This window comes from Conger conger, chromosome 12, assembly GCF_963514075.1.
Source record: "Conger conger chromosome 12, fConCon1.1, whole genome shotgun sequence".
NCBI classification, from domain to species: domain Eukaryota; kingdom Metazoa; phylum Chordata; class Actinopteri; order Anguilliformes; family Congridae; genus Conger; species Conger conger.
The window spans coordinates 30,579,564-30,594,523 of NC_083771.1; the positions used below are offsets into that span (position 1 = coordinate 30,579,564).

Here is a 14,960-nt window from a genome sequence, read left to right on the forward strand (position 1 = left end):
TAAAACATTTGTGCGAGGTGCTCTGGCTAAGAGCATGTTAAAGGGAGAAGGTAAATCATCCCACATCAAGTTTGTTTGGATTCATGATTTTGCAAATTGATGGCATTTCATCTGCCTCCCTGTTGACTCCCCCCGCAAAAAAAATAATAAATATAAATATATATGAAAATATATATAATCGACTGAGAATTAGCATGGCATAGGGAAACAGAGGAAGCTGATGAGCAACAACTCATCCTGCAAGATTGAATTGCATTGGCCCAACCAACACCCAAGAAAACCCCAACAAAAGAAGCATTTGCAAGTGTTGCAAAAATCACCCATCAACAAATATTATACCACACGACAGAGAGATGCTTCAGCCATGACTTGGGACACCACAATTGCGAGAAGTCATGTGGAGAAAGCTGAAAATACATCTGATTGTAGGGTGTGCATCAAGTAGAATCATTTCCATTTCTTATCATATGATACCTTCCATTTTCCAAACATACACCTGGTTACCATCCTTTACACTTCTCTTCTAGAGCAAGAACAGCACAAGAAAAGCACAAGAGGCAATCTGCTTTTGTTGAAAAGGATTTTAGAAACTTCGGCACATTGGACTAAGCCTACACCAGATACAGTACTGTATCTATAACAGCAGTAAAATAATTGCAATATGATACAGGTGGGTTGTGTGAGCATTTTGGGCATATCCAATTTAGACAAACATTAAAGTCACAGGCTCTGTGAATAGGCGCGTTGTGGGACAGAGCAAATGTTACTGTGTTCGCACTGGGAGGGCGACCTCTTTTGGCCAAATGTCAGTAGCACAGCCACTGCTGCATTGAAATGAAGGCAAATGAACAATATTCACCTGCCTAGTTTTTCCTGGTTACTAAATCCGTGTAAAAGCAGCTCTTCGCATTAAGCCAGGAAGAATATTGTGACAGATATGCGGAAAGGCAGGCCTTCAAAGTTTGGAATCATTTTGTTTATTCAAAAGATTGTTGCAGAGTTAATGCACAGGGTGCCCAATATTTTCTCCTGGTGGAATCAAATACAATTCATAATAAACAATGATGCATTTACAAGTCTTGAAGCCAGCCAAATGCAGTATATTCATACTAGGAAAAGATGAGGAATAATGAGGATAATTTTTTTGTGGCGGTGGGGCAGGGCATCAGTACACAGTTGGGACTCAGAGCTGGCCACAATCTTCGATGGTGATCTTCTTGCTGGTCTTGCCTGACTCACTGCCAAAGCTTTCAATTTTCTTCACAATATCATCCCCTTCGATAACTTTCCCAAACACAACGTGCTTGCCGTCCAGCCTGAAATGAGAGACACCAAACTGAGAAAGCCAAAAGAGGGGCAGGAGGGGATTTATCATTTGCAAAAGACATAATTGAAACCCCCCAAAACAGCGCTGGCACCATGTCCACCTGCATTCATACGTTGGAGAGATAGGTCAGGTGTACAGGTTAATGTAATCTCCATGCTGGGAGAAACATTTGATGCACAGAATAGAATTGAGTGCCACCCACATCAGCCATTAAAAGCAGAAGACATCCAGCATGCACACCGCAATGATCCCATGTTCACTGATGAACAATAGTGGGAGGCACAACCGTGGGGGGGGGGGGCTCACCATGCGGTCTTAACCGTGCAGAGGAAGAACTGGGAGCCGTTGGTGTTGGGTCCAGCGTTGGCCATGGACAGGATGCCAGGCCCTGTATGCTTCAAAGTGAAGTTCTCATCTGCAAACTTGTTTCCATAAATGGACTTGCCTCCAGTTCCATTATGTTTTGTGAAGTCACCACCCTGCAAAAAGACAGGGAGACATGATTGTGATTTTTAGAATAGGGAACAACGGTAGAAATGACTACAGAAATCTCACACTCAAAGGGAAGCTAGCTGGAGCAGTGATGCCATAAGACTGATTAGAGGTGCACCGATAACATCGTTTCAGAACCGATCAGAGCACAGAGCACTTCATTAAGTGGATCGGCCGATAAAGAGTACCGATCAGAGTAGGCTACTACTCATGTTAGTGGCCATTCATGCCAACTCCTATCTGCAGGGATTGTTCTCCTGAAAAATGTTTACCAACTACGCGCGACACAGGACAGCAAGCACAAATGGCAACCTCAGCACCAGCAGCTCATTGCACCAATTACAACATTCTCAAACTTTGTAGATTAAACCAAAGGCATGACAATAAGCCCAACACGGCAATATATAGAACAGTAAAGCTTAGAGATCAATGTCCCTTTGTAAAGCATAAACACAACAGAAAAGGAACAATGTTTTTATAAACAGGCGGTGTGTAGCAGAGATGGGGACTCGAGTCGCACATACACGGACTCCAGACTTGACTTGGACTCGTCAATAAGGACTCGTGAACAAAAAGAGTCTGCCAAATGTCATTGTGAAAATGATGAAGTGAATAATGTCTATTATTATTTTAATTATTTATATGAAAGATATACCTTCGTTAAAACACACCCAACGTCGTTTTACGCGCCACACCGTGCACCTTTTAGTCGCAACCATAGAAACACCCTATGATGCATTCCTTGCAGCATAGCTCGCCAAGATTACAGTTCCGCATGTTGTGGCGTTTGAGTTTAAAAATGGCAGGTTCAAACGAAACAAAATGAGATGCCGGAGCAACCACGTCAAATTTCAGACACTTGAACTCATCCAGGAAAGTCATTTTACCAGCACCAGACCTGATCCTCACCGCTGTTCACTGTTGCGTTAACATAACTTGTCTAAACTGTTGTGTTGGCCAAATGACCCATTTCAGACTAAATATAATGTTGGTGTCACCGTTTAAACAGCATAACAGAAGCCCATATTTTTTTATTTTGTTGACTGCCAAGTTGAAGCGATGTCGGTTTGCATTTCAGATGGTTGCTCTTGAAAAGCTATGGAAGCTAGAACCACTAAGGTAACATTACAGTAACGTTAAAACAAACTTCAGGTTGGCTTGAAAAGCCCCTCTATCAACGTTGTTCACACAATCAGCAGCGTTTTCAGTAAAACAGCCATGTAATGGGATTTTGATATTTTTAAAAACTTTCAGTATGGTCTTTAAGATCGATGTGCAAGCAGGACAGCGAGTGATTTTGAATGTCTTGTTAGGTGACATGATGTACTAGTTGCGTGGACATTGTTTGGTATTCCAGTGTCATACACCAATGAGCTGTATTTGAGAGAGCTCGTTTGTAATTGACGTTAACATTAAAAGCAACCGTAGAACCCGAGTTTGGCATATACTATAGTGGCATGCGGTTTTGAAATTTATAATTTTACAATGCAACAGTGCAATGGCATTCCTTAGGATTCAAGGTTCTTATAGCATAATGTTAATGTAGTGGCAAAATCATAGCTCCCGATTTCTAGCTATTATCTATTAAAAATTTTTATATGATTAAAAAGTTAAATTCTTAAGTTACCTTTTTAAGAACTAATTAAGAATTAAAAAGAGCATATTAATAAACCAACACTGCAACGTGATACAAATTTCAACACTTTGTTACTTTGTTTACAAATAGTAATAATTATTATTCTTGAGTCACAGAAGCAGATTAAGCCTAGTCCTAGATGACATTTAATTGGAGATTATCCGTACAAAACTGCATTCAGTCCAGGATTAAGATGAATCTATGTTCACGTAACCGGCCCCCATTTTGTCATTGATCATCATCTTATATTATAGCCCATGGTAATGCTTACATTGTCACGGAGTTCTTAAATAGCATGGTTATTCATCATCTTATTTATTGATGCATCTTGATATTACCTACCACACCAAACCTGCAGTTTTGGCAAGCCTTTCTCCAGCCATCTTGAGAAAGGCTTTCCCAAACATTGCCTCAGGCCTGGTAGTTCATTAATATATTAATAAATAAATGAAATGACCACTATCTTTTGGTCTGCCTTTGATAATACTGCTTCTTCAGTTGTCACACACTTGATGTCATATACAAAATATGTTTTGTACACTTCTGGTTTCGATATCTTCAATTAGCAAAAGAATCGTCATGAATTTCAGTCATACTGTGGTTTAAGCTGCACCATTCTGGAGACTTGAGACTTGACTCGGCCTATATGCGCACAGCAGTTGAGCACCATGTAGCTTTCAGCGAGAGCAAAATCATTCTATAGACCAGGGGAGTTTAAATCTACCTGGAAATGGATTGGGCAGCCTTGACAAAGGGAGTATGAACGCTCCTCTCTGGTTAAAGATGCGTTAATGAAATCAGCAGGTATACCAACGGGTTTGAATGAAAACCTGCATACCCTCAGCCCTCCATGGGACATGGGGAACAGCTAAAAGCTGAATCTCACCATGCTCCTTCAGTACATTACATTATTGGCATTTGGCAGACGCTCTTATCCAGAGCGACGTATCCTCCCCTGGAGCAACGCAGGGTTAAGGGCCTTGCTCAAGGGCCCAACGGCTGTGCGGATCTTATTGTGGCTACACCGGGATTAGAACCACAAAACTTGCGTGTCCCAGTCATTTACCTTAACCACTACGCGACAGGCCGCCCCTTCATCACTTTAGTCTGCCAGGAGCAGAAGGCCAATTCCTTTCCAGAGAGATTTTCCCTTGCCATTGTTGTCCACAAATATTTTGATGGGGGCCTGGGCCCAGAAAGGCTTTCTTTGAGAATTTGGCCTTTTCTGAAATCTACTCAACCGCCCCACACCACTTACCTGACACATGAAATCAGTGATGACACGGTGGAAGGAGGACCCCTTGTAGCCAAAGCCCTTCTCCCCAGTACAGAGGGCACGGAAGTTCTCTGAGAAAAGAAGAGAAACTTTTCCCCAACCAGTCTTGCCAACATTGAGAACACTTTGCTTTGCAGTTTTTCTATTGACAGAGCTCATCATAGCACTTCCTGCCACTCTGGCTGATAATGATACAATGACAACACTGCATTAACTGCCACTGCATCAGAAATTGACCAGGCCAGGTGGGCTCACATTAACAATGGAAGCCCACCAAGTGTCTTTGAAGACCCCCCTTGATGTCATCTATACAAGTCATCTCCTGCATGGATTCATGGGATAAAGGCAAAGAAAGCTGCTGCATCCAACACAACTGGTCTGCCTTTATTTTTTGTCAGCAGAACTTTGTTTTAAACTCACTGTGAACCTTCCAAGGGCAGTGGTGAAAGAATGCAGTAATTTAGTTTCTTTCATAGGTCTCAGTAAAACAGCAGATACAATTAAACCATGACAATTACAGGGTGTGTGCCCAGTCAGCTCATTCAGGAATTTACACTCTGATGAGACATTATTTTCGTCCAAGATGTTAATTTTGACAGAGGTGGATTGCTTACCTGCGGTCTTGGGGACAACATCGGCCCTCAGCTGTGATGTGGGGAGTCAGAAAAGAAGAGATTAAAAAAAAGATCAAAAAGCAGAACTTTAAAATCAATCTTCAGGCACTGCTGTTGCAACACTGTGAAAAAAAAATATATATATAATAATAATAATAATATCCTTCCATCCATTCACCAGCTTAGTCTTAGTCAGGGAATAATTTTCAGGGCACACACCATTCATTCAAACACTCACACCTATGGGCAATTTAGACTCAAACTAGCCTAAGTCTGGACTGTTGCAGGAAACCAGAGCACCCAGTACATTCAAACTGCACACAGAGGGGGCCCTGGCCAAGATGGCAACAAATGAGGGCAGTGCATCGTTTGAAACACCATTCAATGTGACTTTCATATAGTGGGTTGAACACAAGGTAGTACTGTATGCCCTAGACTGATTTTAGCTAATGCTATATTTTGCATGCTTATGAAGTAATACCCACACACTGCCGTTTATGCACCCTAATATATTACAGAGGAGGACAGAATATTTCTACCAGTTCGGCCTTGGACTAAATTTGTCTCTTCACAAGTTTGTCGGCGTTCTTCACTTTAATAAGAACACCCCCCCCTTCCATAGCTACGTCACGCGACGCATCCCATTCTCCTCTTTCTTCCGTGATGGAACGCGCAGTCTTCAAACCAGACTTGCTCGACCACAGCCCCGCCTCCGACACACCCGTTAGATTTTTGGTAATTTTCCAATCTGCGCCAAACATGCTAACCGGCTGTTACAAGTTAACTAAATGGCGACCACAACTATCGTTTCAAAATACATTCGGACTCTCTTGCTCTCTTGCACAAATCCGCGCTTTCGACTCAACGTGATAACGCTACCAAAATGCTGTCATTACGTAGATAGGTTAGATAACCTTCCCACCATTGCTCATCTGTTCGGATCTGCCGTAACCAAAAAAAAACAACGCTCACTCTACACATAGCCAGAAAACCAAAGAATGAGCGAACTTGAAATGCAACACTGAAAATGTTAGCTAGTTAGCTATATTGAATGAAAACTATGGTTGCTGTACCAGTTTACCGATTGACACTCGTGGAACGAAAATGGCGTCTGTAGTAACGTTAATTGCATGACTAAAATGAGGTAACGCGCTCAAACATGGGTGGGTAGCCAAATACCGAATGCACAACACCGACAGCTAACTTTGCTGCTGCAATTGTCGATAAGCACTTTAGACTAAATCCGAAAGAACGCAGTTGCTACGACCCATAAACACTGCTACGAAGTTCGGTGTAGCCAAGTAACGTCACTTCTGCGGTCAGTCCACCTCGTGTCTCTTACAACGTGTTCATGGTTAAATGAATGGGGCGGATAGGCAGTGAGTATATACGGAATAATCTCATGTTCACCACTAAATAGGGTTATTCGTACACATAATGGACCACAATCACTTGGCCAACTAAGGCGCTTATCAATTTGAATACTAACAATTAAACGCTCAGCTACGTTAGCTATTGAACCAGTTAGAATACACACCTGTACACAAAAAAAAGAGATTAATTTGCCATGGTGATTATCTAGGCAACTTGCATGATAAATATGATAGATCTTGCAAACTATTTAGCCAGCTGTTCCGGGTAATTTCACTAATTTACTTGGCTAATTAGCTAGCCAGTTATCCCGCGCAGAAAGCTAGCAAGTAAAACTAATGAATGTGACCAACTAATTAGTTGGAAAACTGTCGAATTCCTTTCAAGCGATTAGCACGAGTTCTTACCTCCATGGTAATTCTGCCGATTTTATTGCCATCTGCAGCGACGTCAAAGAAAACCTTCGGATTTGCCATATTTAACGTTGGTGATTCCTCGTTATGAGCCTTCAGTACAACAATGCTTCACCCTCTATCACTGCCGGTGCTGATTTAATGGAAATGGAAACGCAAACGCGCGAGCGTAAATGAAGGCATACAGAAGGACTGAGGAAGTTGTCAATAGCCAATGAGGGGACTAGATCGCCCTGTATGGGAGAGGTCGACCGGAAAGAATCGGCTGGATCAGGAATCCGAAGTACTACGTATGAGCTAGCTCCGTGAAGTTGGCAACAATTAGACTTCCTGTACAGAAGTTCCGGTTTCAACTTCCTGTGATTTTCCGTCAAAATAAGAGCTGCTGAGTAACGTTAAATAATGAGAACATAGTTACCGCGTTTGCTGCGCTTCCTCACATAATTACCATTGTTTAAATTAATTGCTGATAGAACTTATAAAAGTCAGCAAACAACTAGCTTGCTATTTGACTAGTTACTATATTGTAGGCCAAGCATAAATTGCTTGACCCTGTCGGTTCAATAACTGCTCATTTGCATACCTGCTTACTGTTTGAAAAAAATGTTGCCAAATATGAAGGGGCATACATTAAATCTATGTATAATATATATTAAATGATACATTTATTATCTAAAATCATGTTCCGAGCAATTGTTGCTGTATTTACAGTGTGGTAAGGGCATGCAATGCCATTGACTGTCAATTCACGACCAGCTCATTTGCATAGCCCATAACTCAAAAACTATAAATTGTTACCAAATGAAAGGGGTTATATATTTACTCTATATACCCATATCTTTAATATTCTACAGTCCTTTCTGTGAAATCCTGTTCCGAGCAATTGTTGCTGTGTTTCTAGTGTGGGGTGGCCATACGTTGCTATTGACTGTCAATTCACAAGCAGCTCATTTGCATAGCTGATAACTCAAAAACTAGAAATTGTTTCAAAATGAAAGGGGGTATACATTTGTTAGCTGGACCCATATCTTTAATATTCTATAGTCCTTTCTGTGAAATCCTGTTCCGAGCAATTATTGCTGTGTTTCTAGTGTGGGGTGGCCATACGTTGCTATTGACTGTCAATTCACAAGCAGCTCATTTGCATAGCTCATAACTCAAAAACTATGAATTGTTTCAAAATGAAAGGGGGTATACATTTGTTAGCTGGACCCTTATCTTTAATATTCTACAGTCCTTGCTGCAAAATCCTGTTCCAAGCAATTGTTGCTGTGTTTCTAGTGTGGGGTGGCCATACGTTGCTATTGACTGTCAGTTGCCACCCAGCTCATTTGCATAGCTCATAACTCAAAAACTATAAATTGTTTCAAAATGGAAGGGGGTATACATTTGTTAGCTGGACCCTCATCTTTAATATTCTACAGTCCTTTCTGCAAAATCCTGTTCCGAGCAATTATTGCTGTGTTTCTAGTGTGGGGTGGCCATACGTTGCTATTGACTGTCAGTTGCCACCCAGCTCATTTGCATAGCTCATAACTCAAAAACTATGAATTGTTTCAAAATGGAAGGGGGTATACATTTGTTAGCTGGACCCTCATCTTTAATATTCTACAGTCCTTTCTGCAAAATCCTGTTCCGAGCAATTGTTGCTGTGTTTCTAGTGTGGGGTGGCCATACGTTGCTATTGACTGTCAGTTGCCACCCAGCTCATTTGCATAGCTCATAACTCAAAAACTATGAATTGTTTCAAAATGAAAGGGGGTATACATTTGTTAGCTGGACCCTTATCTTTAATATTCTACAGTCCTTTCTGCAAAATCCTGTTCCGAGCAATTGTTGCTGTGTTTCTAGTGTGGGGTGGCCATACGTTGCCATAAATTGTTTCCAAATGAAACAATTTATTTACTCTATCTACCCATATCTTTAATATTCTACAGTCCTTTCTGTGAAATCCTGGAAACAATTGGCTAAATGATTCCATTATAAACACATACCTGTCATTTTTAATCAGAACAGTACCCGAAAAAATTATTCTTGCAGTCCACTCTACATTTGTTAGCCAGGAACTGTTTAGTTTGTACTGCGAGACAATTGAGGTCTTGCCAAATTTACCAAATTTAAAAAGAAATTGGTGGAGATTTAAATTTGTCCTTGTTCCAGTGAATTTAGATTCGTTACATTGGACCATGATTCATATTACAATGGAACATTGCAGGATATTAGAGGGAAAAATATTTTTAAAAGCAATATTAATGGATTCACTGAAGCACCACAACTCATCTTTATTAGCAGTTCTTGACCGTCTCTCACTCTATTGATGTTTACAGTATTTTGGCATTACAGGAAAACTACATCCAGTAAATTTTGTTTTTGAATATGCTCACCAATGTCCTTCCTTTCCAGGTCAGTTAGATGGGAGCAGCTGTGGACTTTACGTTTGTGTTTTCAAAAAGTATAATACTTGATAGTAATCAGTTAAATTGCAGTCCAAGTAAAATGCGAAAGGTTGTCCTAGATGACTTAACTTAAAATTAAATACTCATTAGAATTAGCCCAACAGTAAATCCTCCTTACAATTAAGGCCTCGGTTTGTTTCCAAGTCCCATCTGTGTCCCTACTTACTTCCCACTGCCATATTTTTCCCCCTTGTCTTCATCACAATCATACTGCAGCGCTGAGACACCCCCCACATACTGCCCCAGGACTGCCACCTCCTTCATCTGCACCCTGCCAATCTCACACACATTCAAAACCCATCACATGAACAAATTGTTCATAATTAATTGTTAATTGTTTTATCTGACCATCATTGTCACCCGTAAGCCAGCCAGAGGAGGCTGGGCCCCCCACTTAAGTCTGGTTCCTCCCAAGGTTTCTTCCTTCTCCACCTTGGAAGTTTTTCCTTGCCACTGTTGCCCTAGGCTTGCTTTTGTGGGGGGAAAGGCTGGGGCTTGCTCTAAAGCTGTGTTTCTCAACTCTAGTCTTGCCGGAAGGTTTTTGTTGTAACCAGAAACTGAAACAACTAATTTAATAACTGAACCAATCATACCACCAAAAATGCCCTACATTAAATAAATCAATTCATAAATTCCTGGTTGAGAAGCACTGCTCTAAAGCATGTACTGACAAATATAGCGTGAAATGTGCAACACAAATAAAGTTGATTTGACTTTAATTTCATTGTAAAGTTGCATGGTTTGGGTTTATCCCTGGGTATATAGGTCTATAATGAGCAGCTTGTGAATTGACAGTCTATAGCAATGAATGCCCACCCCACACTAGAAACACAGCAACAATTGCTCGGAACAGGATTTCACAGAAAGGACTGTTTAATATTAAAGATAAGGGTCCAGCTAACAAATGTATACCCCCTTTCATTTTGAAACAATTTATAGTTTTTGAGTTATGAGCTATGCAAATGAGCTGGGTGGCAACTGACAGTCAATAGCAACGTATGGCCACCCCACACTAGAAACACAGCAACAATTGCTTGGAACAGGATTTTGCAGAAAGGACTGTTTCATATTAAAGATATGGGTCCAGCTAACAAATGTATACCCCCTTTCATTTTGAAACAATTTCTAGTTTTTGAGTTATGAGCTATGCAAATGAACTGGGTGGCAACTGACAGTCAATAGCAACGTATGGCCACCCCACACTAGAAAAACAGCAACAATTGCTCGGAACAGGATTTCACAGAAAGGACTATAGAATATTAAAGATATGGGTCCAACTAACAAATGTATACCCCCTTTCATTTTGAAACAATTTATAGTTTTTGAGTTATGAGCTATGCAAATGAACTGGGTGGCAATTGACAGTCTATGGCAACGTATGGCCTCCCCACACTAGAAACACAGCAACAATTGCTCGGAACAGGATTTTGCAGAAAGGACTGTTTCATATTAAAGATATGGGTCCAGCTAACAAATGTATACCCCCTTTCATTTTGAAACAATTTATAGTTTTTGAGTTATGAGCTATGCAAATGAGCTGGGTGGCAACTGACAGTCAATAGCAACGTATGGCCACCCCACACTAGAAACACAGCAACAATTGCTCGGAACAGGATTTTGCAGAAAAAACTGTTTCATTTTAAAGATATGGGTCCAGCTAACAAATGTATACCCCATTTCATTTTGAAACAATTTCTAGTTTTTGAGTTATCAGCTATGCAAATGAGCTGGGTGGCAACTGACAGTCAATAGCAACGTATGGCCACCCCACACTAGAAACACAGCAACAATTGCTCGGAACAGGATTTTGCAGAAAGGACTGCTTCATATTAAGGATATGGTTCCAGCTAACAAATGTATACCCCCTTTCATTTTGAAACAATTCATAGTTTTTGAGTTATCAGCTATGCAAATGAGCTGGGTGGCAATTGACAGTCTATGGCAATGTATGGCCTCCCCACACTAGAAACACAGCAACAATTGCTCGGAACAGGATTTCACAGAAAGGACTGTTTAATATTAAAGATAAGGGTCCAGCTAACAAATGTATACCCCCTTTCATTTTGAAACAATTTCTAGTTTTTGAGTTATGAGCTATGCAAATGAGTTGGGTGGCAACTGACAGTCTATGGCAATGCATGCCCATACCACACTTGACAGACAGCAACAACAGGTGGCAAACAGTTTTCATTGAAATTTGTGTACAATTTTATATTCTCTGCAAATACATCACAATCATATCCAACTGTATTAATTTAACAATTAAAATTGACAAAATTACAGTTCATAAATAATTTAATTCACCGAACTTTTATTTTGATAAATGCGAACCGGAATTCTCCAATTGTGGCCAGCAACATTTGCCAACTTCACGCAGCTGTATGAGCTCTATGTAAGCGACTGAGCGGAAAGTAGCTAGCAAACTTACTGGTTTTTGGTTGTTCCTGTAGCTTGATATGTTTAAATTAAATAGCTACTCATATGTCCTTTGATCGGGATCGGGATGGCGGGTAGTAGTGGAGGGAATTCAGAGGAGGAAGAAGAATAAGAAGATATGCATTTAGATGAACGGAAAAAAACGAATAATAAAACAGTACTGGGTAGAGGCAGAGGAGAAATTGTGTCAAACGAGGAGAGGGGTGTGGGGAGTGAGGAGTGGTAGAAGAGGTCTAGACGATACAAGCACAGAGGAGAACGATAAAGAAACACGTGCCGTTAAAAGGAAAGTAATAAGTGTACAATACAAGGTACTTGTGAAATTTAAGCAGGGAAATGAAGTGGAGACTGAGCCCTATTTCATTAACAAGTGCCTTGAAGAAAAAGATCGGGGATATTCAGATGGCAAAGGTCCTATGAGATGGACGTTTACTAATAATTTGTAAAAATGTAGAACCGAGAGATAAGGCATTGATGATTAAGAATATTTGTGGGAAGGAGATTATTGATAATCGAATATTGGGTATATAGGTAGGTTACTGAGAGGGGTAATAACGTTGCTTGTAGCCGTACAACAATAAGTTTAAGAAAACTTGGAGGAACTGAAAGGAAATATGAGAGGTGAAGGGAATCAAGAGACTTAAGGTAGTAAGATTTGGTGAGAAAGTGGATAGTCTGTCATGTTGGAGTTTCAGGAAGATGTTTTGCCTGAAAGTTTCAGTAGTTTACATGAGTTTGTGTGAGAACTTATGTTCCTCCACCACTGAGGTGTTAGAAATGCCAGAAATATGGCCATATTGCTGCAGTCTGTAAAGGAAAACAAAGATGTTTCAAGGCCCTAGTGTTGGCATTTCAGGCTGCTAAGGGGACTGCCCCACCTTACATACAATCCTTGATCACTCCCTACTCCCCAGCTAGACCACTCCGGTCTGCCTGCTCTGGTCGCCTTATGGTTCCCTCACTACGTGCACCTGGCGGTCGAGCTGCACGTTCACGCCTGTTTTTCGTTCTGGTTCCTCAGTGGTGGAATGACTTGCCTACCACTGTCAGGACCGCAGAATCCCTCCCCCTATTTCGACGCAGACTCAAAACACACCTTTTCAAACTCTACCTTAGTCCTCCCTCCTGATTTCCCCCGCCCCTCCTTTCTGATATCCCTATCCTTGTCTAACCCTCCCCCCAAAAAAATAAAATAAAATAAAATAAAATAAAATTGCACTTATGATGACGACTATATGTTTAGAACAGTGTTCCATGTGTACTTTCCTAGTTCTGATGCTTTGACTTGTGTAGAACCTATGCACTTGTAAGTCGCTTTGGATTAAAAGCGTCTGCCAAATGACAAAAATGTCAATGTAAATGTGCTAGATGTGGAGGGGATCATAAATATGGAGAATGTGGAGAGAAGGATGAAGTTAAGTGCTGCAATTGTGGAGGAGCACAAAGTGTATCATATAGAGGGTGTGAGGTTAGGAAGCAAGCGATAGAAATTCAGCAAGTAAAAGTAGGAAACAACATATCATATGCAGCAGCAGTGAAGTAATTGAAGAACTAATGGAGAATAAAAATTTGTGTATGTTTAAATTATGGAAATGGAACAAGAATACATTTAAGGAGTCAGGGATAGACATAACATTAGCCTCTGAATTTGTGGTGAGGAAATGCTCATGGGAAGTGGTAAGAGAATCCACTTTGGGTAGTGATCACTATCTAACATTAATTAACGTAGGGATGAGACTAGGAAAAGACACCACAGGGAGACTAAAGGTATGGAATTTTAAATTGGCAGATTGAGATAAATTTAAGGAGTTGAGTGAGCAAGAAATTATGGAAATTGACACGAGACAAGGTATCAAAATAGTAAATCAGAGGATATGTGAGGCAGTATCGGTAGCAGCGGAGCAATCCATAACAAGGAAACGTGGTAGGGGTAAAGAGAAAATGGTACCTTGGTGGACAAAAGAATGTGGTGAGGCAGTGAAGAATTGAAATAAAGCTTTCAGACTTCTGAAAAGAACTCAGAACTTTCAGAACTTAATTGAGTATAAAAAGAGGCAAGCCATGGTGAGGACAATTGTTAAGAAAACAAAAAAGAAAATGTTGGAGGAATTTCTGTAACTCAGTTGGTAGAGACACACCAGTAGTAGAAATATGGGGGATGGTTTAAAAAATGAATGGGATTAAGAGAGAATATGGATATCCAGTTTTAAATAATGTAGAAAGGTCAGCTGTGTCTAATGGGGAGAAGGCTGAAATGCTTGCTGAGACATTTGTAAAAGTGCACAGCTCAAACAATATTAATGACGAAAGTAAAAGGGGAAGAGAGACAACTATTAGAGAGAATAGTGGAGTAAAGGGAGAGAATGAGGAGTCGAGCGAGATTATAAACACACTTTTCACTCAAGTGGAGCTTAATTATGTAATTAGGAAATCAGGGATCACCAGGCAAAGATCAAATTGGCTACATTATGCTGCACCGTCTTAGTGAAGCATCAAAATAAGTTTTAATAGCGTTAATAAGTTTTATAATAAAGTGTGGGAAGAAGGGAGATTACCCACCAGTTGGAAGGAAGCCGGAATTTTACCTATTCGTAAACCAGGAAAAGATCATAACAACCCAATTAATTATAGACCTACAGCACTAACATCTCATCTATGTAAAATAATGGAAAAGATGATGAATGAAAGACTAACATACTATATAGTAACAAGAGGTTTAATGACACAATATCAGAGTGGGTTCAGGAAAGGAAGGGGAATTATGGACCCAATGCTTTGTTTAGAACATGAAATAACAAAGGCTCAAATAATGTAGTAGCACTCTTTTTTTGATGTGGAAAAGGCGTATGATATGTTGTGGAAAGAAGGATTATTGATAAAGTTAGATAAATTAAGAGTGGGTGGGTGTGCGCAAAGCTTGTAGCTGAATGCTTTATATG

General features: G+C 40.4%; 1 protein-coding gene across 1 annotated transcript; it reads right to left on the reverse strand.

Annotated features, from left to right (window-relative positions):
* Positions 1 to 954: 954 nt before the first annotated feature.
* On the reverse strand, positions 955 to 7,414 carry LOC133142476 (peptidyl-prolyl cis-trans isomerase-like). The gene is made up of 5 exons (XM_061263719.1): positions 7,124 to 7,414; positions 5,346 to 5,376; positions 4,714 to 4,802; positions 1,634 to 1,806; positions 955 to 1,316 (listed from the first exon to the last, which is right to left on the reverse strand). The coding sequence occupies exons 1-5, from the start codon at positions 7,190 to 7,192 to the stop codon at positions 1,184 to 1,186; spliced, it is 495 nt and encodes a 164-aa protein (XP_061119703.1). The 5' UTR covers positions 7,193 to 7,414; the 3' UTR covers positions 955 to 1,183.
* Between the last annotated feature and the right edge of the window lie 7,546 nt (positions 7,415 to 14,960).

Coding starts and splice junctions, on each gene's coding strand:
- LOC133142476 (XM_061263719.1), bottom strand. CDS start 7,192: ATGGCAAATCCGAAGGTTTTCTTTGACGTCGCTGCAGATGGCAATAAA. Junction 4,803..5,345: donor TGTTGTCCCCAAGACCGCAG/GTAAGCAATCCA, acceptor TTCTTTTCTCAG/AGAACTTCCGTGCCCTCTGT. Junction 1,807..4,713: donor TCACTGATTTCATGTGTCAG/GTAAGTGGTGTG, acceptor GTCTTTTTGCAG/GGTGGTGACTTCACAAAACA.